Source organism: Canis lupus, chromosome 4 (genome assembly GCF_048164855.1).
Source record: "Canis lupus baileyi chromosome 4, mCanLup2.hap1, whole genome shotgun sequence".
NCBI classification, from domain to species: domain Eukaryota; kingdom Metazoa; phylum Chordata; class Mammalia; order Carnivora; family Canidae; genus Canis; species Canis lupus.
Genome location: NC_132841.1, coordinates 74,560,979 through 74,588,784, shown reverse-complemented (window position 1 = coordinate 74,588,784; position 27,806 = coordinate 74,560,979). Strand labels below are relative to the sequence as shown.

The window sequence follows — 27,806 nt, the reverse complement described above, 5'->3', positions numbered from 1 at the left end:
TAATATAACTAATTAGAGGGTTGGGAGTGGGGAGTTATGATAGTTTGTTATAGCCCTAGCAGACTAATATACCCTCTTGCTATAGTTTAGGTCTATAGTTTAGGTCTCTAGTGAGATTCTCAGGTACCTAACAGACTTCCTTTTATATTCCAGAGAGTTACTTAGTTCTGGAACCATGCTTCCTAGATTCTGGGCTTATTTAGCATAAGTAATCCTATGGCCAGGGCTATCCTGTTAGATGTATTAAATAGATAAGTTCTCTTCCTTCTAGAAAATATCATTCATTTACCCAGGGTGTCTAAATATAATAGGTACAATTGACAAGGAGAGTCACCTGCTTTTTTTTTAACCCCCAAGTCATCCCTGTACTAAAGGGAATCAGTAGATCACAGGCCAGCTGCTTGTAACTCCTTCCATAGCTAAAATCTCCTTTACCCACCCCCACCCCCCACCTAAAGTTACATCTCTTCGGTCCTGTTCACTCCACCAATCAAGACACAAGCACTCCCATGATTTTGATATATGGTCCACAGTCTATTAAATTTGCTGATGCTATAGTTATACTATTTATATACTATATTTTGTAGTTTTAATTTACATAAATGATGTTACATTGCAGTCACTCTTTTGAACTTGCTTTTGTATTCCATCTTATCCTAACTTGTCTCCCTGTTTTTCTGCCCTTTACTCTTAGATCAATTGGATTCTTGGCTTAAATACCATGAAATTCATTGGAAGGATGTCAAGTAGCTTACATAATTACCTGCTGGTGCTGAATCCGGGCCACTGGAGTCCCATCCAAGGTCAAAGAATGAAACTGTGAGATATAGGTCTAGGTCTACAAAATTTCCATTCACCTCTGCCCTGCTGAGAGATTTACACCAGTCTGATTCTGGGTCAAAATAAAAAAGGTACTAACTTGAAGGGCCTCCTACTGACAATTAAGATGGGGCCATTAAATTGTAATAATGACTCTAGTGCATTGAAACAATACATTATATATATGAAAAACCATCATAAGTTAATAATAATGCTTTTTAAGAGATCTTTTTAATCACTGTTGAGGATTTCTAGGGCACGAACTCATTATTCTAAAAATTGATAGGTAAAAGTGAAAAAAAATCAAGCATCTGTCTTGTCTTCCATATAAAACAGTATTTCAGAATAACCAAATAACTAGTGAAAGAATGTATTTCTTTTAAAAATGTCACTATTTTTGCACAGTGAAGGAAACCAACAACAAACCAAAAAGTTAACCTACTGAATAGGAGAAGATGTTTGCAAATGATATATCCAATAAGGGGTTAATATCCAAAATATGTAAAGAACTGATACAACTCAACACCAAATAATTAATAATAATAATAATAATAATAATAATAATCCAACTAAAAATAGGCAGAAGAGGATGCCTGGTTGGCCCAGCAGGTTGACCATCCAACTTTTGGTTTTGGCTCCTGTTATGATCTCATGGGCCATGGGATCAAGCCCCATGTCAAGCCCTGCATTGGGCCCCATGTTCAGTGTGGAGTCTGTTTGAGATTCTTTGTCTCTGCCTCTCTCCCCACTCACACTTTCTCTCTCTGTCTCTCATAAATAAATAAAAACTTTTTTTAAAAAAATGGGCAGAGGACCTGAATAGGCATTTTTCCAAAAAGACATACAGATGGTCAATGGGCACATGAAAAGATGCTCAACATCACTAATTGTTGGGGGGAAATGCAAATCAAACCTACAATGAAGGGGCAGCCCAGATGGCTCAGCGGTTTAGTGCCACCTTCAGCCCGGAGCCTGATTCTGGAGACCCGGGATCGAGTCCCACATCGGGCTCCCTGTATGGAGCCTGCTGCTCCCTCTGCCTGTGTCTCTGCCTTTCCCTCTCTGTGTCTCTCATGAATAAATAAATAAAATATTGGAAAAAACAAACAAACTACAATGAAGTATCACCTTACACTTGTCAGAATTGCTAGAATTAAAAAGACAAGAAATAACAAGTGTTAGCATGTATATAGGGAAAAAAGGAATCCTTGAAACAGTTGTTGAGACTGTAAATTGGTGCAGCCAGTGGGAAAGACAATATAGAAGTTCCTCAAAAAAATAAAAATAGAAATACCATATGATCCAATAATTCCACTACTGGGTATTTACCAAAAACAAAAACACTAATTGAAAAAGATATATGCACCCCTATGATTATTGCAGCATTATTTACAATAGCCAAAATATGAAAGCAACCCACATGTCCCTGGATAGATGATTGGATAAAGAAGACATGGTGTATACACACACATACCATGGAATATTACTCAGCCCTTAAAAGGGGTGAAATTTGGGACAACATGGATGGATCTATTTTTTAAAGACTTTATTTATTCATGAAAGACACACAGAGAGAGAAGCAGAGACATAGGCAGAGGGAGAAGCAGGCTCCATGTGGGGAGCCCGATGTGGGACCCCTTCCTGGATCCTGGATCATGCTGAGCCACCCAGGCATCCCAAACATGGATGGATCTAGAGGGTATCATACTAGTGAAATAATTCAGACAAAGACAAATACCATATGATTTCACTTATATGTAGAATTTTAAAAACAAAACAAATGAACAAACAAATGAAAAAAATCCAACGAGACAAATACAGAGAACAAACTGATGATTGCCAGAAAGGGGGGGCGGTGAGTGAAATAGGTAAAGGATTTTTTTTTTAAGTTGGTTTCTGAAATGATAACTACCTACTATCTCCTTCTTAGATCCTCAATTTTATGAAGACTTGTAAAATTAGTCTTCCAGATACAATTCTGGTCATAGGTAAAATTGTGGAACACTCAATTTTGACCTTCCCCTACCTTCCTTACTAATCACTCTTTTTTATACCCAGGACTTATTTACAAGCCCAAAGTCCCTTCTGCCTGCCTGCAACCAAACTGGGTGTCTCTACTAAGAAGAAAATTAGAATTTACATCAACACAAAAGACCTCATTTATGTGATGAAGATCCTGTTCCCTTAGAGATATTCATATTTTACTAAAGGACCTCCAAACATCAGAGGCTCCTGGGTGGCTCAGTCAGTTAAGTGTCTGCCTTCAGCTCAGGTCATGATCCCAGGGTCTTGGGATTGAGCACATGTGGGGCTGCCTGTTCAATGGGGAGTCTGCTTCTCCCTCTCCTTCTGCCTTCCCATCCCCATGCTCTGTCTCCGTCTCTCTCTCTCTCTCAAATAAGTAAATAAAATCTCAAGAGAAAAAAAAAAAAAAGACTTCCAAACATCAATGTCTTAGAGTTGCAAAGAGTTGAAGTCATAACAATGGAATAACAGAAAAGTGGAGTATTTTGTAGACAAATGACCATGCTCTGTGCCCACATTATCAATGTATGGCTGTTTACATCATCTACATGAAAATATTTTAACTTCATGTCAACAAACCATAGTGATTCCAATGTATGATTATTCAACTTTATTAAGAACATTATAAAACAATACATTTAACAAGAGTATGTTTATTTCCATACCATGCTTTTACATTTTTCTTGCCTCAGTTTTATCTAAAGCCAAGCCAATATCTTCTTCTAAATCACTTTATTAATAGTGTATGTTCTTTAGACATGAAATCCCTTTGGGCAACATGCAACATTCAAATGTCTATTGACAATACACTTTTACAAAATATCAATGATGTTTGAAAGTAGTAACACCCATGACCACACAGCAGAGGACATACACAAAATCACAAAAACATTATCAACCAATCAAGAACATTTTGGCTAACATCCATTCACTTTAAAATAGCATTGCTTGTGCTGGTCAGGAAGAATTTAAAAATATTAAAAAAAAAAAAAAAAAAAAAAATAAAAATAAAAATAAAAATAAAAATATTTATAGATCAAAAGAAAAGGTCAAAGAAAAGTGAGCATGGAGCACACTAAGTTAGCTAATAGGGCAGCCCTAATTCTTTCTGCTTCCAGCTATAGGGGGTAATCAATACAACAAAACCCATAGTTTAAAAGGCTTTGTGGAAATTCAAATTGTCATAGAAAATAAATTAAGGGCTAATTGCTTCTAAGGGAATTCATTAAGTGATAGGTGTCAGGTAGGTACCTCTCTAGTGCATTTTAAATATGATTTGACATCAGGGTAATTCCAATGATGCTTCCTTTGCTTAAAATAAACAATTTTGGGTACTATCTTCTGAACTTGTCCTTTCTGGGGAGGGATAGGCAAAAGTAAAGGAGCAGAGCTACTTTGTTAAGTATTGCTTAAATATGGTAATCAAAAAAGTCATATCATTTTTGTATTTTTAAAAAAGTTAAGAGATTTTATGTCTTCAAAATGGAATGCCCTTATATTTTGTATCCATTAGTTTCAATATAACTGAGTTTACAAAAATAAAAAATAAAAAAATGACTGAGGTTACAGCTCCTTCAAATGACATGTCAGTGTGTGTAAAGTTTATTGGGGTAATTTCTAAACTGAGAGAAAAGAAGCTCACTATATCTGTATATAGGGATGTAACCTCACCTCTGCTGGTTCTGCAGGCTGGGTCAAAGATCTATTGTAATCTAAGAAACACAACAGAAAAAAGTCAATATAATAAGTCAGATCTGACAAAACTAATTTTGGATTGCAAGAAAATTCTATATCCAAAAATATAGGCCATTACAAGTCAAGATTTAATTACAGCAGTATTCTTATAAAAAAAATAAAGAAGGAATCCATTATTTATGGGCATTGTGAATACTTTTTTTCCTTTTATCTAAAAGCTATCTGGAATTACTAAAAATATCTATATTTATTCATAAATATTGACCCACTGGATCAAAGTGTTGCTTCCCAGTCTAGGCTTTACAAAGGTTTCTGGTAACTTGGTCTTAGCAAATGCTCTTGTTCCTGCCCAGCCCCATTTTAATCACTGCACCCTGTTCTCTGAAATGTTATAAAGAATGATGAACCCCAAACCTCAGGATCCTGAAAGTTGCTATTAAATTAAAAACAGAGCAGCCAAAATCTTTGCAAATGACCTCTTTGATGGGAACAATGACTTCCAACCTGTATCAAATTCCTTTTTAGATGCTAGGGAAGAGCAAAGGTACTGAGAACATTAGTCAAGGTCATTTGAGAAGACCGTTTTGTGGATTCTTCTTCTGAGCTCCTGAGTAGAACCCTCAACTCTAATGTTCCTCAGATCATAACAAAACCAGCTCAGCCATAAGTCTTCCCAAAGGTAGAGCTGGTCTGTTCATATATTTACTTGGTTTCAAAGAGCAGGAAGCCTGCAAAGGTAGAGAAGCGCTGGTGGTCCCCATGAAGAGCGCCATTGCCCATTCTCAGCCAAACCTCATCCCCTTTAGCCAGCTTCAGGACTGCATGGTTGCTGGATGTATCCGACTTCCCCTTTGTTTCATAGCTACAAAGGAAAAAAAGGCACCAACTAGTCTTTGCAGTAGACAGTCACCTTTCTTCACCAAAATATGTCCTCCCCTTCTCCTCCAGACTCTCATGCACTTAGAGTCCCATGATTAAGTTCTCTAAATGGCATGTGAACAGAAATGACATGTACCACTTATGGGATTGGCCAGCACAACTGTCCCAAACACCTCTCCTTGCTTCTTCCTCATTTATGACTATGTGGAATGCTAATGACAATGACCAGAATGACCTTAGAAGCCAAGTGTTATAGCCTGAGTTCTTGAAGACTATGTACAGGGAAGCTCTCTCTCACTTGCCCTGACCTGGAACAACCACTCTGGACTGTTCCATGAAAAGAAAAGGATTGTAATTATGTTTAAGCCATTGGGTTAATGTTATAGCAGTTTAGTCTACCCTAACTTATTTAAAGTTTGGTAGTGAAGTGGAGTTCTGCTATAACCCAACCTAAAATATGTTGTGTTGGCTCATGGTCAGGCAGAGAACACTGAGGAAACAAATATGGTGGGCTTGAAAGCTGGAGATCCATGTCGTACTGTGGCAAAACATTTAGGAAAACATCTGACAACGTGAAAGCAGGCCTTATGTCTACCAAGCCCACCCCCAAAGAAAGGAAGTGACTAGAAAAGCCAAAATACTGCTTTTAATAAAATGTTTTTACCAGAGACAAGTTCAGACAAAACCTGAAATGTCTGAAGCACACGAAGCAGAGAGAGTCTAGAAAGCTGAGGCTTAACAGGGTTGGAAAAGCCAAGTGCTTTTACACCAGAGAGAGCAGAGATAAAGTTGATGTTGTCCCATGAAGACTTCTCATTCAATCTAATAGACACAGCCTGTGGCATAACCTGATTGATTAAAGATATTGTCTTTCTACCTAAAACTATAGTTTTAGGAGGCCTTGACTACCACTAGTCAAGACCAGAGGGTGTGAAGACAAGGAATCAAGAAAAGAACAGGCTGAAAAACTATGTCAGAGAAAGAATCTTGAGTGTAGTTTCCTAACACATAATACCTGACTGGTAGCAAATGGAACCAAAGGCTGCTAAGTTTCTGAGGAAATGGTATTACCCAGAAACCCAAACTTGGCTTATAAAAGGCTTGGGGTGTTTGACTAAGTACTCTTAGCCCTCTAACTTGCACCAGTAGGAAGTGGGCTATGAAAAATCCCAGGAAAAATCTACTCACCTTTATGTGGAGACAAATAAACAAGGAAGATCCTCCCAGAGGACAGAATCAGGGGCCAAAGAGAAAGACAGCTGAGAGCTGACTTGGTTAAAAATTGCTCATTCCTAAGACTTGGGGTTTTGAGCTGGATGTGTGAACTGCAGTTTAGGTCATCTTCCAGGGGACGAGATGGGGAGATGTATATTCTAAATGTAGGAAGAAGAATTTACCAGATACCTGATTGCCAGAGGAGTTAGAAGCCTAGCTGTCCACCAGACTCCATTTCCCTGCTTCTAGAGGAGGAGCTCTACATTTCTTTGCCTCCCTTGCATTGGTTAAGGGGAGTTGGAAGTGGGGAATAATGTAACTGCATTCTCTGAATAGAATGTGTGATGTATAAAAATTTTCGCAGGACTGTTGCTCTTTTCTCCTTCTGAGCATGGCAATGACAATTTTACAGGAGACAGAACTGCTTTCACCAGTCTGCATCTCTCAAAACTCAGATGGAGCTCCTCCCTCCTGACCTCCACACAACCCTTCCTCCACCCTTCTTGCCCTGTCCTTCCCCATCCTGGAACTGGTCAGGCAACATAGAGCTCTGTAGTGTTTGAGCCACCATATTGAGTCTCTCTCTCTTTAAAAAATTTTATTTATTTATTCATGAAAGAGAGGCAGAAATATAGGCAGAGGGAGAAGCAGACTCCCTGCAGGGAGCCCAGTGTGGGACTCCAAGGCAGATGCTCAACCACTGAGCCACTCAGCTGCCCTCTCTTTCTCTCTTTTTAAAAGATTTTATTTATTTATTTGAAAGAGAGAGAGAGAGAGAGCATAAGCAGCGGGGAAAGGCAGAGGGAGAGGAAGCAGCAGATTCCCCACCAATCAGGGAGCCAGATGTGGGACTTCCTCCCAGAACTCCAAGATCATGACCTGAGCTGAAGGCAGCCACTTAACTGACTGAGCCACCCAGGTGCCCCTTGAGTCTCCTTTTTGCAGAACTTTCATCTACTGTCTTTCTCGTTTTTGATTTTTCAAATACACCCCCTACTAGAGGCCAGGCTCTAGAAGAAATGGCAATCCTCCCAAGTCATCAAAAATGACAGGGATAAATCACAGAGTTTTTCATAGATAACTCACCACCCACTTAGTTATGGGAAAGTTATTGGGTCTCTGCCTCTTGCCCACATCCTAAGCTTATATCAGAACAAGTTGTAATATTTCTTTTCAAAATAATTTTTTAAAGATTTATTTATTTATTCTAGAGATGGAGAGAGGGAGAGAGAGTGAGCTCATTCACTCATGAGAGCAAGTAGGGAGAGGGGCAGAGGGAAAGAACCCTCCAAGCAGACTTCCTGCTCAGTGAGGAGGCACATGCAGAACTATATCTCAAGACCCATGAGATCATGACCTGAGCCAAAACCAAGAGAGGGTCACTCAACCAACTGAGCCATCCAGGTGCCCTAAAATAATTTTTTTTACAAGAAGCTCTAGGGCCATCTTGCTAAGATAAATATCAGAGAAGCAACACAACCTAAAAAGAGGGGCCCACAGCCAACTCTCTACCTGCCAGTTGAGGAAGATAGTAGAGAACACCATCAATAGGGCTAAACTCTGGCAAAGGGAGTAGGAAAGTAGGAAAATAGAAGAAAAGACTGAGAAAGAAGAAAATAAATTATGAATTAAGGAAAGAATACAAATGATTAGTTATGGGAAGTATTGCTAGTAATTAGCTCAAGACCTCTTATCAACCTGCTTATTCTCAAGTTCATCAGATTTATTTCTTCCCAAATAGTAATTATAATCTGGCCACATATTGGTATATGGGAGCTCTCGGTGATGATAAGTCAGGAATATTGATTTTTAAACACTCCCTGGCATTTGCCATCCTTTGAGTAAGCAATGGCAGCACGGTTGATCCCCATGATAAAGACCACCCACCTGTACATGCTGAAGACTGTATTGCCATTGTGCATGAGGTACACATACACTTCTTCAACATCTTCATGTTTCATCATGCTGAAGGTGAAGAAATATACACCTGAAAAAGGCAAGTATTTATCTATTTATATTGATATGTTGTACATCAAAGACCAGGAGATATACTGTATGACGTTACATTTTTTGTTTATGTTCTATATGGCATTTATGCTCTTCTTGGCCCTTATTTGTATCAATGTTCCTTTATTTGCTCTCACCTTCAAATTACTTTAAATTTTTTGAGACTTTCTCAGTGTGTATACTGTGTATCCCTAATAACTGAGGTACCTGCTATTCCTAGGTGTCAGTTAACTATCATTAGCTAACAGGACTCATATTGGACAAAGTACAGTGCCCTGTGTGGATGACACATGACTTCTGTGGCCTAACAATGAGTCCTGGATAGCATCACAATGGATGAATGCACTTAGCACAGAGATGTTAGCCAGAGATAAGAAGTATTTTAGCAGATTTGTGTTTATCAGTGAAGAAATAGTTTTATCATGTTATTCATTGTAAGTAGATGAAATTATGTACAATAAAGAGAAAGAATCAACTATGACTCAGCAGCATGTCTTTGCTACTAAATGGATCCTTCTCATTTGTAAAGGATCAAGGTATTTTAAAATATGTGAGTTTTCTAGTAAGATTCTAGGCCACCTAACAGAAAGGAACTGAATATGACCTGATACGCACTCTTAATGCCAGTGTAGAGACCTTTATTGTGAGATGAAAAAGAATACGATAGCAGAGAGATTCACAGAAAGGAAAATCTTCCCAACTCCAAATGATGTGGGATTTGAGAGTGCATTTTATAAAGATGAATGAATACATCATTGAGCTCTTCTGGATCTCCATGCTACCTTTTCTTAACTAATGACATTGTCTTGGTTCATTTGAGCTGTTATAACAAAATGCCACAGAATGAGTAGCTTAGAAACAATGGCAATTTATTTCTTCTAGAAATCCGAGACAGAAGTGCCAGCATGGTCATTTGGGAATCTTTCTCCACATCACAGACTTCTGATTGTATCCTCACATGGCAGGAGGGGTTAGGGAACTATCTGGGGCCTCCTTCATGAGGGCACTAATCCCATTCATGAGAATTCCGCCCTCATGAGGTACTCACCTCCCAAAGGCCCTACCTCCTAAATACCATTAATTTAGGCATTAGGTTTTCAATGTATGAATTTTTGGAGGGTCATAGCTGCAGGCCTTGTAAGGGAAAAACCCAGAAACATCTTAAAAAAAAAATAGCATGATACAGTTCTATGCTCTTTCTCAAAGGTGCAATCAAGTAAGAAGGTATAAGGGTACACCATGTGGAACCACCTGCTTCTGAGTCAAGTTGAACTAAGTGAAGGAGTGTAATTATGCTTCATTTAGTGCCAGGCTTGCATTTTCAATATGCTGAGAGTAAAGGAATTGATATAAAAATCAGTCATACCCATTATTATGTCTAGAGATAAGTTTACAGGTGAAAAGTTAAAGGCAGATCAAAATTAGAGGACTTGGAGACAGTAGTTTATGTGTGTTTATAGGTTGTTACATTTTACACAACGAATTAGACACATACACATGCACACATATACAAGCACATGACAATTTTCAGTACCTCAAGAAGATAAAGCTGGAATCAAAATGACAAGAAAAGATACTGCTTTCCAGAAACAATATTGGCTACTATACAAAATAGATTGCAGAACCATGTTAGAGCAGACTAAAAAAGCAGATGGGGAATAAATGAATGCCTGGAGGTGGAAATAGAAAAATGAATATATATCATATCCACCTATGGCTTTCTTCTGCAAGGGAAGATACTGAAAGCAGAGGCCTCACACTTGGGCTCTAATTTTCAGGGTCTTTGCATTACTATAATTGCAAAAATCAGCCTTCTGTCTCATTACTCCCAAAGTCGAAGAGTAGAAAATGATTAATTTGTCATCTACTGGATGAGGTTTAAAGTGGGAGGAAAATGATGGTTGTTACCAAATGATGGCCCAAGAGAGTTCTAAAAAACTACCAAATCTTTGAGCTTCAATAATAAAGCCCTTGAAAACAATGGAACCATCTGTGTATGTAAACTGCAGCCTAGATAATGTTTAACAAAATAGCTACAGAAAAATTATAAACTTTCAGAGCAGGAGTCACATAAGAAGATTTAAAACTGCTTGAAGTGTGATGAAAGAAGATTGCTTCTATCACATCAAATGCCCGTTTGTTTCTGAATTCAGCTGGGTGGAAAACTAAATCAAGGTGTTAAAAGCACTTGTGTCAAATTTAACAGGGCCATTGTGTTGATGATAATTGTCCTCTCTTCCTTGTGGATACCATATAGAGAAGGAGAATCAGAAACAAACATCAGAAAGAATCCATTTTTTGTATAACTAGGAGACAGAAAAAAATGAATAAGCTTTAAATACTTGTAAGTCTATCAAATGCAACAGACAGCAGGCATGGAGGCAGTTCTTTCCTGCGCAAGGCTCCTAAAGGCATAAAGGCAAGAGAAATGCAAGTGCAAGGCTAGTCTCAGGAGTCGTCCCAGACCCAGTGTGGCCTAGAGTAAGTGTAAGCCACACCGAAGGGCCATAGTAAGTAAGTGTGGCCACACAGAAGGGCCATAGTTAAAAGACCAGAGTGAGTCCCCTGATAGCAAGAGAGGGAGACACAGGAGGCACCAAGCCTGGAAGTATTTTGAAGTCCCACCCCCTTATGTAGAAACTACTGCAAGTCTAGGGAAATCCAACTCATTCAACCATCAGTTACTTTTAGAATGTAGAAAAGAAGAGCAAAAGCTATCAATAGAGGAGGAATACTCACCAAGAAGAAATGTTGTCATGTAGTAGATGAAAACTGTAACCAAATATTTCATTCTGAGTTTAAAATATTTAATGAAGCAAATCTCTCTATGAAAGAACATTATTAAACAGGATGCAAGAACTCATGGCAAGAATGTCCAGACAGGAGAAGGAACGAGAAACTGGGACTCATGAGTAACGTAAGACATAGAAAAAGTAAAGAAAGCATCACAGACACAAGACAGAAGAAATCGGAAGAAGCAAAAAGGAAAACTCATCCTCAGAATATGCACTTAAGGACATGAAGAATAGTAATGGATAAAGCAAACAACACGAAATGGAAATAAGAAACATCAAGAAATTCGAGAAAATAATAGGTACAGAAATCAGATGAAGAAAAGTAAAACCAAAACCAACAAAACTTCCAAAGTTAGCTGGTGCTGTACTAAGGGGCAGGGGGAGGGAAGAGGGGGTGCTTGTAAGTGATCAGCCCCAAAGGGGAGGAGTATTTTATCACTGACATTGTTTAGAATTGCTGTTCTATGATGGCAATAAAAATCTAGTGAGCTTTTCATCAGTCTTATTATAGTTCAAAAATATCCCATCGAGAACATGCCCACTCACTGCCTGATTTTCTAACTCCCAATGCCACCCCACCTTAGTATAACAATGAGAAGAAAAAACAGTGTTTAAATTTATTTTTGAATATATAATTTAAAGAAACTATTCAGAGCAAAAAGAAGCTTATATTCACCTCTTCAAAATACAGCAGGAAAAGTCTACCCAGAATGATCAGCTTGTGGCTGCGAAAGTAAGGAAGTTGTAGGGGCTGAACCATACTCCCAAATCTGCCCAAGGCCTAAAATCCCCGGGAGCTGGGAATGGTACCTTACATAGCACAAGGGACTTTGCAGGTCTCATGAAATTGAGGCTCTTGAGATGGGGAGCTTATCCCGGACTAACCAGGTGGGCACAAGGTAATCACATGGTCCTTGAGGGACAAGGACGTAGGGTGACATGACCAAGGAAGTAGAGACTGACATGATGTGGTGAACAGAGAAGGAATGTCAGCGCCCTCTCAAAGTTGCAGGGGGCAAGCCCCTAGAGCTTCCAGAGGAACCAGCATCGTCTCTACCTTGACTTTAGCCCAGTCAGACTGATTTTGGACTTCTGACCTCCAGAATTACAAGAGAATAATTGGGTATCATTTTAAGGTCTTTAGTTTGTGGTACTTTATTAGAGCAGCAATAGGAAACAAATACAGAAGTGCTCAAGAAATTTAAAAAACTCAAAGTGAAAAAAAAACTATTCAAAGGATCAGGCCTTCTTCAGGGTGGCGGCAAGGCATGGACACTGTCATGACTCATTTAAACTGTGAGAATTAGGATGGAAGGAGCTTTAAAGTCAGAGGTAACTATGCCCTCTTAGGGATTATTTGCTTCAGTTCAAACTGGAGTTAAAAATCTTAGTAACCATGGTTATCATTTAAAAAAAATGTGTTCGTCTTTTTAAATTCTAATTCATTTACTTTGAAATCCAACAGAAATTTATGCATGAGCCGATTGTTTTAACTGGAATCAGAAAGAATTCTCATCTTTCTTGGTGTCTTCCTTTCTTTCTTTCCTCTTCCTTCATCTTTTTCCTTCCTCCCTCACTCCCTCACCCCTTTCCTATCTTCCTTCTGTCCTTCCTTCTAGATCGCTAGTTGTTTAATTCAGTCATTCACTCATTTTTACATCTCACCTGATACTGGGGCTCCGAATCTACCAGTCATGACATCAAAGAAATTTCCGATGTTGGTCTCCACACTGCTGAAGATAATCCCACTGTTCTGATTACTGAAGTGGGTTGCCAGAGAAGCCATGAATGCAATCTAAATAAAGGGTTGGTAGTTGGTTAATAGGAAGGTTATCTTAAAGACATGAGGTTTTTACAAAATTAAGTTTAGTTCAACATTATTCGTAACAGCGAGTTTGGAAATAAACAGAAAGAGAATGAAATAAATCATGGTAATGTCTAACATTTGTATGCTATGAAGTCATTAAATTATAGTGTATATCAATAGTTCTGACCATGTGTTTCGAGGCATTAGACTTCAAAATGCTTTTTAAAATATTAAAACTCGGGGTGCCTGGGTAGCTCAGTTGGTTAAGCATATGCCTTCAATTCAGGTCATGGTCCCAGGGCCCTGGGATGACCCCTCATTGGGCTTCCTGCTTAGCGAGGAAACTGCTTCTCCTTCTCCTTCTGCCTGCCACTCCCCTTTCTTTTGCTTTCTTTCTCAAATAAATAAGTAAATAAGATATTAAAAAAAAAAAAAGAAGAAGAGAAGGGAGAAGAAAAGAAAAGAAAAATTAAAATTCTATTACTGGGAAAATTTGGATGCAATCTACTTATAGCTATTAAATGCACATTAGCATATTAAAGGATCTGAGAAGGCCTGCAGCCAAATAACCTTTTAAGTTTGTTCACTCTGTGTTATTTTTTCCCCAAAAGATCTGTGATATTATGATTTAGAATAAATATACATTTAGTCTTTGTCCTAGCTTTTGGCAGAGTTCCTCAAACCATTGGAATATCTTAAGTGTTTAGAGAGATGGAGGAGTCTTTTGTTATGTTAATGAGGCGACTTTTGAAAAGCCCCTCGGTAATCTGAAGATGAGGGCTAATTGCCATTGGAATCAACCAGGTGATTAGAGGGTTGGAACTTCCAGTCCCACACCACATCCATGAAGGGCAGAGGGGCTGGAGATTGAGTTCAGTCACCAATGGCCTGTGATTTAATCAATCCTGCTTCTTCAGTGAAGACTCCATAAAAACGTAAAAGGAAGGGGTTCAGAGAGCTTCTAGGTTCATGAACATGTGACTGTGCAGGAAAGTAGTGCTCGTCTCTGAGACAGCATGGAAGCTCTGCACCCCTTTCCCCAAACCTTGCCCTATGCACCTCTTCCATCTGTCTGTTCCTGAATTATACGCTTTTAGCATAAACCAGTGATTGGGTAAGTACAATGTTGTCTAAGTTCCCACTAGCACATTAATTGATCCCAAGGAGGGTTCATAGCCTCCCCTTCGTAGCCAGCAGGTCAGAAGCACAGATGGCAACCTGGACTTGCGAGTAGAGTCTTGAAGTTGGGGGTTACCATCTTCATAGGGCTGAGCCTTTAACCTTGGCATCTGACGCTTTCTCCAGGTACGCAGTGTCAGAATTGAGATGAAGAAAAAGAAATCCTTGATGGAAAATACCCATAGTGGAATTGTACCACTATTGAACAGTCACATTTGAAAATCAATGCCAATCCCCCATCCAAATGAGTCACTCTGAGTATGAGTTAGATCAATAAATTCTTCGGCTTCTGGGATTACCTGTCTTCAGTGAATGGGAGTTTTTAGAAAGGAGGTGAGAGAGGAGAGGAAGGGAATAATTTGAGATTCAGAAGACTCGGGAAAGCAGGCTTGGGAGAATCAACAGGGAAAGGATTTGAACAGGCAGAAAGACAGCACGAGGGCTGTGGACACAGAAGGAAGTGGAAGGAGGGGGATGACACCAGAGGAAGGAATTGGAAATGGGAATGGAGGGGCCTGGAAGTCACCCTTCTTTACAGGCTGATTGAGGCCAAACGTTGCTCCTTCATCACACCTCCTTTAAAACATGTGAATGTGGTTCTCCCAGATTATTACATTATGGTTTTAGGGTAAAATAGTTGACGGAGCAATTTAATAATGTCCTAGGGTGTGCTCCATCAAACTGGCTACTCTGGGGCCCCCTGGCCCTTGTATCACCATCACAGGTTTGGAGTTAGAGTTTCTAGCTTTGGGAATGTTTATCATCCATCTCATTAGACACCTTTAACCTGGCCAAGTGGCACCTGTCTTCTTTTCTTTGTAATTTTGCTGGCATACTGATCCCAGGTTGCTAAAATTATTAAACGGCACTCATGTGCAAATGATAAAACCTCAAAAGCAGTTAGAGAAACATAAAAGATATTTTAGGTTATTACTTAAAAAAACTCGAGGCCCAGAAAAATGATGGAATTTATCCAAGGTCAAATAACTGTTGGAAATGCCCAAATAAAAGGCCCCCAATTGATCTTTCAGACGGGCATCTCTGTATTCTGGTTCTTTAAAAGTCTCTCATGCTGTGGTATCATCTCTCAATTACACACAGCCCGCAGCTGTCGATGGTTCCACTTAACAGTATTTCAACTTTTGATGCTGCCATAGCAATGCGCATTCGGTAGAAACCTTATTTCAGATTTTAATTGGCATTTTCTCCTGGACTGTCAATATGTAGTAGATCCTCTCTTGTGATGCTGGGCAGGGGCATCGAGCCCCAGCTCCCCGTTTGCCACGCCATCAAGATGGTCAATTACAGATGATACACTTACAACCATTCTCTATCCACATACCATTCTGGTTTTCACTTTTAGTAGAGTATTCAATAAGTTACATGAAAGTCACCACTTTATTACAAAATAGGCATTGGGTTAGATGATTTTGCCCAACTGTAGGCTAATGGAAGTGTTCTGGCATGTTCAAGGTAGGCTAAGCCAAGCTATGATTTTCCTTAGGTTAGGTATATTGAATGCACTTTTGACTTATGATATTTCAACTTAGAATGGGTTTATTGGGACGAAACCCCATCATAAGTTGAGGAAGATCTGTATTTTACTTCAACCATGCTTACTGTTTCATATCAGCCAAAAACAAGCTTAATAATAAATGCTAGTTTTATTGAGATGGGGATCCCTCGGGAAAATCTATTTAAAAAATATCAGCCAGAAAATAAATAACTAAGCAAGACTTAGTAATTTTCTTGGTTACCTAGCCTTGCATTTGCAAGTTTTAGATGTTATTGGCAACAAGAATTTTGAAAATCATTCAGAAGAGAAATAAAGAATAGACAAATGAGCATGTAAGCTTAGGATAACAAAATATTCAATTATAGCCTCATAAATAGATCCAAAACACGTTAAGTTGAAATAAATATAATCTAGTCTAACCTAAACTAGGATGGATGACTCAAAAATAAAATGTCTCTAGCGATAAAGAAGATGCTAATGAGAAATATCTAAATAAAAACAGTGCCACAAAATCTTGAGTTGATTGAGAACAATACTTATATGTTAATATTCATATATGTGATTTAAATTGGTAAATGTGGGATGCCTGGGTGGCTCAGGGGTTGAGTATCTGCCTTTGGCTCAGGGCGTGATCCTGGCTTCTGGGGATCGAGTCCTGCAGGGAGCCTGCTTCTCCCTCTGCCTATGTCTCTGCCTCTCTGTGTGTGTCTCTCATGAATAAATAAATAAAATCTTTAAAAAATAAATAAATAAATAAATAAATTGGTAAATGTAGCAAAATAAATAAAATATCGTAAGTAGACACATTCCATGTATACATCTAAAGACTTACATATTTCAGTGGCCAAAAACCTTTTTATTTACCATCTCTTCTGATTTGGAAAAGGAGACATTAGCCAATAGGCAGAGTTGCTGCGTATTTGGTCCAAGGAGGGAGCTGAATTTCAACTTCTTAAGGATTTCAAAATGTCGTTGAACAGCATGGGCTGCCTGTGAACACCCTGCATGGGTGTGAGCAGATCCCAACTCGGGCACCTGGGCACCCCATTGCCCAGGCACCCGGGCACCTGGGCCAGCAGCCATCAGTGAGGGCACGGAGAGGCACTCTGGCCTTCTGACTTCCTCACTGCCAGGGTCAGGGCAGTGTAGGAGTCACATGGAGATATGCCCACAGTGACTTACCTGCAGTTCTGGAGGGATCCCCGGGTAGCCCTTTTCTCCTTTGGGACCGTGCTGCCCTCGTTCCCCTCGCGGCCCCAGGTCACCTTTGTCTCCTTTCTCACCTTTGGCCCCTTCGTGGCCAGTGGCTCCATTATTGCCATTGTTTCCATGGTTTCCTTAAATTATAAGCAGAAGTCATCACAGGAGAAAGCCCCCATCACTCCCACTGACCATCTATTGTTGTACAAATACAGACCCTTTCTTCAAAGATGTTTGATCTCTGGCACCTGGGTGGCTCAGTGGTTGAGTGTCTACTTTTGGCTCAGGTGGTGATCCCAGGGTCCTGGGATCAAGTCCTGCATCAGGTCCTGGGATCAAGTCCTGCATCAGTCCTCCCTGCAGGAAGCCAGCTTCTCCCTCTGCCTATGTCTCTGTCTCTATCTCTCTGTGTCTCTCATGAATAAAATAAATAAAATCTTTAAAAAATAAATAAATGAACAAAAATGTTTGATCTCAATTGCAAAAGAAGACTTGGAAACTGTCCAGAACACAGCCAAGGGGACATCATCAAATGGGATCTCTTTTACTTGGGATGCAGAAGACAGATTAGCTGCTCAAGTCTCCAAAACCTGAAGCCTGTTTTTCCTATAAAGCAAGAACTGGATGAAGAATTGTGAGAACTGATGATCAAAGTATCATTTATAATAGCAGGGCTTAGAAACCGCCTAAGTGTCCACCAGTACTGGAAGAGCTAAATAAAAAGAAAAAAAGGTGCATCCCAGTAAATAATGTTATATTGTCACAAAAGAATGCTAAAGAAAAAAAAAAGAATGCTAAAGAGAAATATTTAATAACATTTAATAATGTTCATGATACTTTTAGATTAAAAAGTTATCAATCAGTAGAGATAGTGTGATATTATGTGTAAATAGTATTTATATATTATGTAAAAATATTTCTAGTGGTTTTTTTCTGAATGGATGAAACATGGGTGGCTTTTGTGTCATACGATGTACTTGTCTCTGGATTTTTCTATAAATGACATGCACCATTTTCATAACCAAGGGAAATGTAAAATCATTGATAGTAATTTTAAAAGCAAGACTTGAATGATCTTTTCAACCCTTCACTTTGCCACTAAGAGACAATTTCTACAATTCCACCTTCATTTTGTATTTGTTGAATTTCACGGTTGGCTGTTTATTTTGCATGCTACCTTTGGTCAGGTACTATACCAGGCTTGCAAACCCTCCAGATAGATGAACTTTGTATTTACAAGTTAATGGGCCAACAAAAAAGCCATTCTGATTGGGAAACATTTAGCCAAGGCCAGCCTGTTATGTAACCTCAGGAGCGTGTAGCCCTCAGAAGACTTTAAGTCTGTGTATTCTCTACCCCCTGTCACTGTACCTGCTGGCTTCCGCCCTTGACATTCAATGACATGGACTCTCAGGCAGTAGCCATTGTTTAAAGCCTAACAGAGGGGGCAGTCCCAGTGGCCCAACGGTTTAGCGCTGCCTTCAGCCCAGGGAGTGATCCTGGACACCCGAGATCAAGTCCCACGTCAGGCTTCCTGCATGGAGCCTTCTTCTCTCTCTGCTTTTCTTTCTCTCTATGAGTCTGTCATGAATAAATAAATAAAATCTTAAAAAATAATAAAAAAATAAAGTCTAACAGAACGTTTTCTTATTTTAAATTTGATTTCATAAGAGAAGCCACTTAAAAGTATGTTTAAAAATTAAAACTAATTTGTAAGTGTTAACATCAATGAGGTAAGTGAGAAAACAGCAAGTAGACTTCTGTCAAACTCTGAGAATTGATCATCCAGGGAAGAGGAAAACAATTAACCCTCAGGTGGAGTTGGAAGTCCTAAGACAGAGAGGCTCTGGGCTACCCTCTCGTTGGCTGACCCCAGATATGAGGCAGTTTTCAGAACCTCGCATGCCCAGGGCCCACTCAATAGGGTAGGATGGCTCAATGGAGCCCTACAACATTCATTTCCCAGACCACCATGTGGTGCTGGGGCCCAGAAATGTTCCTATGAGCGCAAGAGAGGCATGAAAGTCAACCAAGAGATAGCTAAACATGGGCAGACCCTGAGACTAAGGGAAGAAAAACTGAGCTAGACACAGAATCAGACAGAAGGATGTGTAGTTCAGATAAATGGCACCATGGAGATGGCTGTAGCCAGCCCAGTAGGCGCTCCTCTCTTCTCCACCTTCACTCCATAAGTTCCCTAAAAGTTAGATATAGTATGTTGCATGAAGCACGTTATGGTAGAAACACCAAGACAAGAGTACATCCAGTAAGATCCCATAGTTCTGTACTCCATGCTGGTGAAGTGCGCTCCCACCCCCATGGGTAAATCTGGTGCCCCAAGATGCCTAATACCTGTGGGAATCTGCAAGTGAGATAACTAATAAATACTAAAGAGTTTATGGTATATTGTTCCACCTAATGGGCTTTGTAAACACAGTCCCCTCCCAAACTCTCTTTTGGGTTTTCCATGTACAACCTTTGGATCACACATGAGTGAACTCGATTTTTTAAAAAAAGATTTTATTTATTTATTACACACACACACACACACACACACACACACACACACAGAGGCAGAGGGAGAAGAAGAGGGAGAAACAGGCTCCATGCAGGGAGCCCGATGCAGGACTCGATCCCAGGACTTCAGGATCACGCCCTGGGCCAAAAGCAGCCACTAAACAGCTGAGCCACCCAGGGATCCCCTGAACCCAATTATTTAGATTCGCCTGGCTCCTCTTTCAGCACAGTGCACAATTAGGCTGGCAACAAACAGTGCATCTCTCTCATCCTTACCTGGAATGCCAGGGGGCCCTGGGGGCCCTGGGGGACCTTGGTAGCCTCGGAAGCTGTACTCTCCATGGCAACACTTGCTGCAGTCTGGGGGCAGTCCTCCGGTTTGTGGAGACTTGAAAAAGACACAGAGAGAAGCTTCAGAGAATGAATGGTACTGGGGAATAATTAGGACTTGTGAATGTCTTCTGATCTTGTCTTTTGGGTAAGTTCAACTCCAATCAGCTACTAGGACATCAGAAAAGCTGGTGTTGGGGTGGAGGTTTGAATGGCATGGTAGCTAAAGACAGCCAATGACCAAGGGTCAAGGAAGCGAGAGGGTCAATAGAAGGGTATGCTCTGTGGAAGGAGTGTGGCTCTGGTAGGGGACGGGGCAGTATTTCTGGGAAGTACTGTCCCTATTTCTGGGATGCTACTGGTGACAGTTAAGAAGGAAACCCTTCCAGGGATGGACTTGGAGGCAGCTTTCTTTCCCAGCTGCCAGTAGCCTCACATGTAGCTTCTTTGGGTAGATGACCCTCAAATGGTAAGAATTATCAACTTCCAAGATAGTTATTAAGACTTTCTATATTCATGATCCTGGGATAAGAGTTCTTAGAAATTTTGAATTGTAATGCTACACTTTCAGTGACAGCATGCTTAAATTGTCTTAGGACATGGAGGAAACAAAGTATTCTTTAGTCTAGCAAATCTGTATTAAGTATCTACATCTCAAAACAACTTTATCTTAATAAGTATTTAACCTCATGTTCTGTTTCATATTTCACTTCAAAATTTTATTTTATTTTTTTCACTTCAAAATTTTAAATGACTATCACGTCGTTCGAACCAATTTTCAGTAAGTACTTAATAGGTACTATATGTATTCAAATATGACACTGAATGGACTTGCTTATATATTTAAAGAAAAATTTCTAGGGGATCCCTGGGTGGCTCAGTGGTTAAGCGCTTGCCTTCGGCTTGGGGCGTGATCCTGGAGTCCCAGGATCAAGTCCCACATCAGGCTCCCTGCATGGAGCCTGCTTCTCCTTCTACCTGTGTCTCTGCCTCTCTCTGTGTCTCTCATGAATAAATAAATAAAATCTTAAAAAAAAAAAGAAAGAAAAATTTCTAAAATTCATGCTTATAGTCAAGGAGCTGTTATAGATCAAGTGGAAGAGTTAGATTCACTCATAAAATTTAGAGAGTCACTAAACTGGTGACTTGCCTTTAAATTATATCATATAAAATACTTATGGAAACTTTCCTAGATTTGAATTATAACTCAATGGTCTTTTGAAAACAGCATATTGTTTCTAAAGGATTCATTGAAAAAGAAAGGGAAAGAGAAAGAGAAGGAGAAAAAGAGGGAGGAATGGGAAGAGGAAGAAAGTTAGGAAGAATTTGAAATTCAAGTTTTCTTTGTCACTAGAAATCCACGCAGAAAAGTGAGTCAAGATTTTGGATTGCTGCACATTTAGACTTCAGTTTTTGTTTTTATTTTTATTTTTTAATCAAAAACGGCTTGGATGTTTCCCTCACTCCCTCGTTCCTTTTCCCTAAAGGCTTCCACCACTGTCTTCAGGGGAAATGCAGAGTATCTATAGTCCAAGCAGTCTCTTGCAACAGCTCAGAGCCCAAGTCTCAAGTGATCAGGGGCCGCAATGCGGCGCCAACTCCTGTCTAGTCTTCTGCCCACCAGACCCCACACTAGACAGATATGGAAGTCTGTAAAAACCCTTTGTAAAACTGGTGGAGAAAAAAAAGAAAATCAGCTAAAGCAATCGGTCTGAGACAAGCAATTTCAGACACTTGGAAAGTCAGACGCCACAGCTCCGCCCCACCTTCTAATCCAAGGATGCAATAGGAGAAGCAAGTACTCCATAATTTCCTGCTACGAATTTGCTAATGTGAAATACAGTTTTTTGAGTTCCAAGAAATCCAAGCCTCTGCCAATAATGGGCTTGGGAGAAGAAGAAGGGAGGAGAAGGAGGGGGAAATTCTGAAGTGGGAGCCATCAAAGAACGGAACTGAATTGCTGAGATGCTAAGAATGTTAGGAACATGTCTGTGCTGGAAGCCAGAGTTCTCGTCTCAGTTCTGTGTGGCTTTAGTAATGTCACTTCCCCCCAGGCATTATTATTATTATTATTATTATTATTGTCCACTAAGTTAGGGCACTGGATAAAATGGTCATGAAATTTCTTTCCAGCTCTAAGAGCAAGCAAAAATACCAAGGTCTTTTCTAAGTCCTCAAATAATGGTTTAGAAAGATTTTATTCTTAAAGCCTAGTATCTGAGCGGGAGAAATTAGCTCCAGGAGAAGGGACTGGCTCAGTCCCAGAGCTAATCAGTACTGGGAAGTGTGTCCAAGCTACGTGGGAGGACTTCAAAAGCACAGAGCTGCACCCTAACAGGTTACTACTAGTTGAACATCTCCTGAGAGCCCTTCTACAGCATTTCACATGTTCCTCTGGCTCGTCTTTCGCAATATAGTCAAGTGGAATAATGCCTGTGAAGTTTTTGAGGGACTCTCAGGACAAGTTGGACAAGATGTGTTAATTCCGAGGTTATCTAGGTAATCTATGTAAGGGACAATTACATGCTAGGGAGTCACTGCATACACCCTCTTACATTTATACCCTTTTCTCATAATCAGGCCAAATTTGAAAGCCAAAGACATGCAAAGGAGCAGCATATGAGGCACAAGTTTTCCCTAAGATAAGTCCCATCCATTTTGTGGACGGAGGAGATAGGACAGCTACTCAGATTCAAGCTCTGCTATTAGTGAGTGACTTCTCAGAAAGACACCCACAGCTTCTTCCTTTGCCAAAGAAAGAGGGAAGAGAAAGGAGAAGGGAAGTGGGAAGATGGGGGAAAGGAGGAGGAGGAGGAAAGATTGATAAGGAAGAAACTGCCTGGAAACAAGAGCCCAGGTCTGCTCTCCCCCAATCTCTGCACACTCTACCCACCAGAAACCCCATGGCCGGTGTTCCTCCGAGAACACACACCAGATCACCCTGTTGCCCTGTTGTGAACAAGCAAACACAACTTTCTCTGGCAAACTAACATCTGAGCTCTTAGACCAGCCAACAGAATCTTCCAGGCTGGCGCTGAGATCATCCTGTGTCTTCCTCCCACAGCTCAGGAGCTCCAGCTACGCCCATCCCTTCCAGGCTCTCTCATCTTTTTGCTGTCCCACATTTTTTTTTTTAAAGATTGTTATTTATTTATTCATGAGAGACATGAGAAAGAGACAGAGACACAGTGAGAGGGAGAAACAGGCTCCCTCTGGTGAGCCTGATTCAGGACTCGATCCCAGGACCCCAGGATCATGACCTCAGCCAAAGGCAGATGTTCAACCACTGAGCCACCCAGGTGCCCCGTCCCACATGTTTTTAAATTTTATTTCTTGCATGTATAGCTATCCTCTTTGTCTCACCTTTGAGGTCTAACTCAGCGGCCACCACTACTCTGGCACTTTCTCCGCAACTGCCTTTTGTGCAGAGATTTTGTTTATTACATGGAATTCAATTATCTGTTCATTTATCCCCACGAGAGCCCTTCAGAACTGTCCAGAGATAGGCTTGGGCTCATTAACCCCCCACAAAAAAGCCAGGCACATAGTAGAAGCACAGGAAATTGTAGGTGAAACAATGAATGAGGAAAAAGAAGAATTAAAAGAAGAGAGGTGGGGGACACAGTAAAATCCTAAATGCAATGTGTCTCCATACCCATTGGCAGATGAGTTGTATTGAAAATTTCCAGAATATCAATGATTCTAAATCTCCTCAGTATTTCCTGTTGGGGGTTTGTTTGAAAAATATTTCAGGAGCCCAGGAGAGCTTGAAAGCCCCCTACTCTGAGTAAAAAAAAAAAAAAAGCCAGGAAGTGATTTCTTGCCCCCCTCATCTGACTCCAGCATGCTGGTTGCCTACGACCCAAAGGTAGGGTGAGGTAGAAATATAATTTGGATTCCAGTGGCCTGCTGGGTACTGGTGGCCAAGAAGTAACAACAAATGACAACCTACATCTGCCTTCTGCTGTGTCTGGGAGCTCGCAGTGCAAAGGCCAGGAAAGGCCCAGCAAAGATCCCTCCACTGAAATGGAAAGTCTAAGTCAAAGCTTGAACAAAAATGAAAATATCTTCACCACTAGGAAAATACAAAGTAGCATTAGTCACTCTCCAGCCAGAAGACTATCAGATGAGGGGGCGCCTGGCTGGCTCAGTCAACAGAGAGTATGACTCTTGTCCTTGGGGTTGAGTTTCAGCCCTGCAGCGGGTGTAGAGGTTACTTAAAAAAAGAAAAAAATAGGTGGGGGGGGTGGTGCCTGGGAGGTGTACTTGGTTAAGTGTCCAACTCTTGGTTTCGGTTCAGTTGTGATCTCAGGGTGGTGAGATCAAGTCACACGATCAACTCCACACTCAGCACCAGAGTCTGCTTAAGACTCCCTCTCCCTCTGCCCCTGGTCCTGTGCACTGTTTCTCTCTCTCTCTCATAAATAAATAAATCTTAAAAAAAAAAAAAAAAAGATTGTCAGATGAAAGGACAATCTCTAAAAGTGGCCTTTCAAAAATAAGATTGGGGGCAGCTGGGTGGCTCAGTGGTTGAGCGTCTGCCTTTGGCTCAGGTCATGATCCTGGGGTCCTGGGATCAAGTCCCACATCGGGTCCCTGCAGGGAGCCTGCTTCTCTCTCTGCCTATGTCTCTGCCTCTCCCTATGTCTCTCATGAATAAATAAATAAAATCTTTTTTAAAAAAGTAAGATTGTATTTGGAGGTTATCATTTCTTTTGTGGCTCCTTAAAGAAACAATTTTGTCTTGACCCAGCCTCACGGAACCGTGTGGGTGACTGCCCTGTGCAGCCGAGTCAGAAGTCCCAGGCCCGCCCCAGATCTCCAGCTGCTGCTGTGTGGGCTTTCAGTCTGACCACATCGCTAGTCTCAACCCAAGCTTCGTCTGTGGGAGGATGGGGCTTAGATCTCGACTGCAGGAACCCTCACCAGGGCCTATTTAATGCAAAGACTCAGTGGATTCTTGTGGTAAGACCTCTTTGTTCAAAGCTCCTGTAATTCAAAGTAACTCTTTTTGCCTCTTTCCTCTGATTTCAGCGTGCTAGCTGCCAGAGAAGGTAAGTCAAAATCCGTTTTGTCCGGTTCTTAAATGTTTTAAACGAAACTGAGTTTCACCAATTTGCAATTCACTACCCTGAAACCTGACCTCACTCCAGTAATACCCCAAAAGAATTACCGATGTTTCCTTAGATGCTGGGTTTACACCCAGGGAAATAAATCAAGTCCTCTGTGATCATCAGGCTTTAAATCACACAATGAAGTTTTGCTCTTTAAACCCATGCAGCCTTTTCTGTTCTAGCTCGACGGTTCCCGGGCTGAACACAGAGGCTTAGCAGCCTAGAATACTATAAATCAAATAAACAAGCCTGGCATGAAATGTCACAGTAAACTAACACATCAAAGTGAAGAAAAAAAAAAAACCGCATAGAGCATCTTCTCCCTGCTGGGAAGGATTAAGAAAATCCAACTCTCTTAGGATCTGCAAATGCCTCTTTCCAGTGATCTGTGTATCTGCCTAGGTCAGCGCTTCTTTCCACACCAACAGGGCAAGAAAGAAATCAGGTCATAGCACAGCAGGGACACTTCCTCCTTTCCCGGGGGGGGGACACTTTCTCCCCCACATCCTGGACTGATTTTCTAAGCAGAGATCGGCAGTCTCCCTAGCCCTCCCCACCACCCCCCCCAACCCAGAAAGACACCCCCAAGCAGCACAGCAAACTTCTCCAAAGCATCGGTCCTAAGAATCACGGCTGGAAAAAGAACAACACAACTTGTTAAGCTTTCACAGTAATCCTTAGAAGAGAATTCCGAGTACCTGGCCCCAGAATGGGGTGATCTGGGCTAGGTCATCTACCTCGGGGTGCGGTAGCTCATCTGGTCTCAGGGATTTTAGGTCTGTAGAAGTGTTATTATCCACAGTCCCAGTTTTAGGATGGCTCCGCTCTCTCACTTTCTCCCTCCTGGAGCCGCTACGGCCAGTCTGCTGGTGGCTTTGCACTATTCTCGCCACTACTTTATTAGCTCTTCCGCTCACCTCCATGTATTCATCTTGACAGAGGCAAAAGGGGAGGAAAAGCAAAGCCAGCAGGTGCCAATAGACGAGCTGCCTCCCGAGCATGTTTCTCAACAGAGCCCCAGAGCCTCCTGGAGAAGACGGCGGGGCTTCTCGGGCAAATGCCAGGGCTGGAGATGCGAGCTGCAGCCGGCTGGGCGGTTTTATACTTTGGTGTGTAATAAATAAGGCTGCAGGCATGCCAGAGGGAAGCAGTCCTCCTCCCCAGGCGGGACGGCCCCCATTCATCACTTTCCCACCCCACAGGCAAGCGGGTTTGTGTGCACAGCTCCCAGTTGGTGGGGTTCATAAATGTCACACCTTGGCACGTTTTTGTTAAAGGGTGAAGGAAACATCCACAACCAGCTGGAAACAGAGCGCATGTGTCCAGAGGTTTGCTTTCGTGATTAGACATGTGCCTTCGCGGTCTGAGATGCCTTTTGGAAAAACCTGGCCTCAGGCTTGCCAGGAAATCTGGGCTTAACTGCATCAGCTCTGTCTGAAAAGGCAGGGGAAACGGGTTCAGGGCAACCCCGAGGGCTCCTGCGCTCGCCTTGTGCAATGAATGCTTCCCCACTGTGGTCCCCTGAAAATAACCCCTTTCTCCTTCCAGATGCAGTTGGGTGACTCCAGGACACCGAGCTAGGTTCAGGTGCATGCAGAGTCTCCCCGTTTAGCAAAAGCATTTCCCCATCCTAGGTCATATTTCCTTTTCCCCAGAATTTCCAAAAGCCAAGGTTAAATTAAAGTCAGTGATTGCCAGATGAAGATACAGCGTCCTGCTTTGTATTAAAAGAAGGTTGTTTGTTTCTGACTACTCATCCTTCTGACATATTCTTGATTAAAATGGAAGAAAGGGAAAGTGCCAAACCAAACACACTGATTCAAACAGATCAGAATGGAGACATTACCATTTATTTTATTTGCTACACTTTTATTAATCTGGCCGAAGGACAAATGGATAGTCCTAACTTCTTTATGATGAGAAAGTAAAGGAATTGAAGTAGCTTTGTCACTAAAAATTGCTTTTATTTATATGTCATTTCATCTGATATTACTCATTCACTCACAGAATAAAAAGTCGCTGGCCCTCCCCCAGGAGAATTGCAGAGACCCCAGGACTCAAACGGATGATGAGCGGCAAGTGTCCGATGCTGAGTGGACAAGCATGCACTGCAGAGAGGGAAGGGGCAGGCGGGCTGCCCACAGGAAAGGGTGCCTGAGAAACAAAAGCCACTGATGCAGGTTGCATCACTTCTGCAGGACAGCTGCCTCTGGAGCCCGCATTTAATGTGGAGAAGGAATCTGGTCCAGGGGGTAGAGTGAGGAAGTGAGAGAGAGCTATTTGGTAAAATAGAAGCTCTCCAGTTCACCAGGGTAGGGGTATTAGGAGTCACACTTATTCAGAGCGAGCAGTTCTGACCGCATGGAGTATAAGAGGCTCCACCATCCTATCAGTCTACCCATCTGAAATTTCTTCCCTGGAGAATTCTTTGAGACCTATGATGAGCACCCCTAGGTAAATATCCCTAGGGAGGGTAGCGCATTGAGCTGTTATCTGGCATAACCAGACCTGGAGCTGAGAGGGGAAGCCTAACATCTGTGTCTTGTGGGCAAGCAAGTGGATGGAATATCCCTGTGAGAGAAAAAGCCCAGGGGAGTGTCTCAGTGGGGATGCTCCCTCATTAGGGAGGCCTGGAAACAATTTTACAGGGAGACCACAGAGCAAGAAATGGCTCTGAAATCTAGGTCATGTCATTTAGAAGTTTTCTA

General features: G+C 41.2%; 1 protein-coding gene and 1 long non-coding RNA gene across 7 annotated transcripts in view; one reads left to right on the top strand and one right to left on the bottom strand.

Annotated features, from left to right (window-relative positions):
- Positions 1-763: 763 nt before the first annotated feature.
- Positions 764-26,210, bottom strand: C1QTNF3 (C1q and TNF related 3). Of its 5 annotated transcripts, none has more exons than XM_072824976.1 (8): positions 25,797-26,210; positions 19,931-20,042; positions 17,120-17,274; positions 13,101-13,230; positions 8,521-8,620; positions 5,246-5,401; positions 4,516-4,556; positions 764-864 (listed from the first exon to the last, which is right to left on the bottom strand). In XM_072824976.1, the coding sequence occupies exons 1-7, from the start codon at positions 26,097-26,099 to the stop codon at positions 4,547-4,549; spliced, it is 966 nt and encodes a 321-aa protein (XP_072681077.1). In that variant the 5' UTR covers positions 26,100-26,210; the 3' UTR covers positions 764-864; positions 4,516-4,546. The 5 variants fall into 5 exon arrangements, with proteins under 5 accessions (XP_072681077.1, XP_072681078.1, XP_072681076.1 ...); XM_072824977.1 differs by having other exon boundaries at positions 765-867; XM_072824975.1 differs by lacking the exon at positions 764-864 and having other exon boundaries at positions 3,440-4,556.
- The window catches only part of LOC140632680 (uncharacterized), a 74,264-nt gene continuing 71,174 nt past the window's right edge, over positions 24,717-27,806 (top strand). Inside the window, exon 1 of one of the 2 annotated variants that reach the window (XR_012030314.1) lies at positions 24,717-24,949. This is a non-coding gene — a long non-coding RNA (uncharacterized lncRNA). The remainder of the gene's footprint in view (positions 24,950-27,806) is intronic. The other variant, XR_012030320.1, reaches the window with a different exon arrangement.

What these genes read in the sequence shown, in the direction of transcription:
- C1QTNF3 (XM_072824976.1), bottom strand. Translation starts at nt 26,099, where the DNA reads ATGCTCGGGAGGCAGCTCGTCTATTGGCACCTGCTGGCTTTGCTTTTC. An exon ending in TCACCCCATTCTGGGGCCAG is followed by an intron (nt 20,043 to 25,796) that starts GTACTCGGAATT and finishes GTCTTTTTCAAG; the next exon opens with TCTCCACAAACCGGAGGACT. An exon ending in ACAGTCTTCAGCATGTACAG is followed by an intron (nt 5,402 to 8,520) that starts GTGGGTGGTCTT and finishes TTTCCTTTGTAG; the next exon opens with CTATGAAACAAAGGGGAAGT.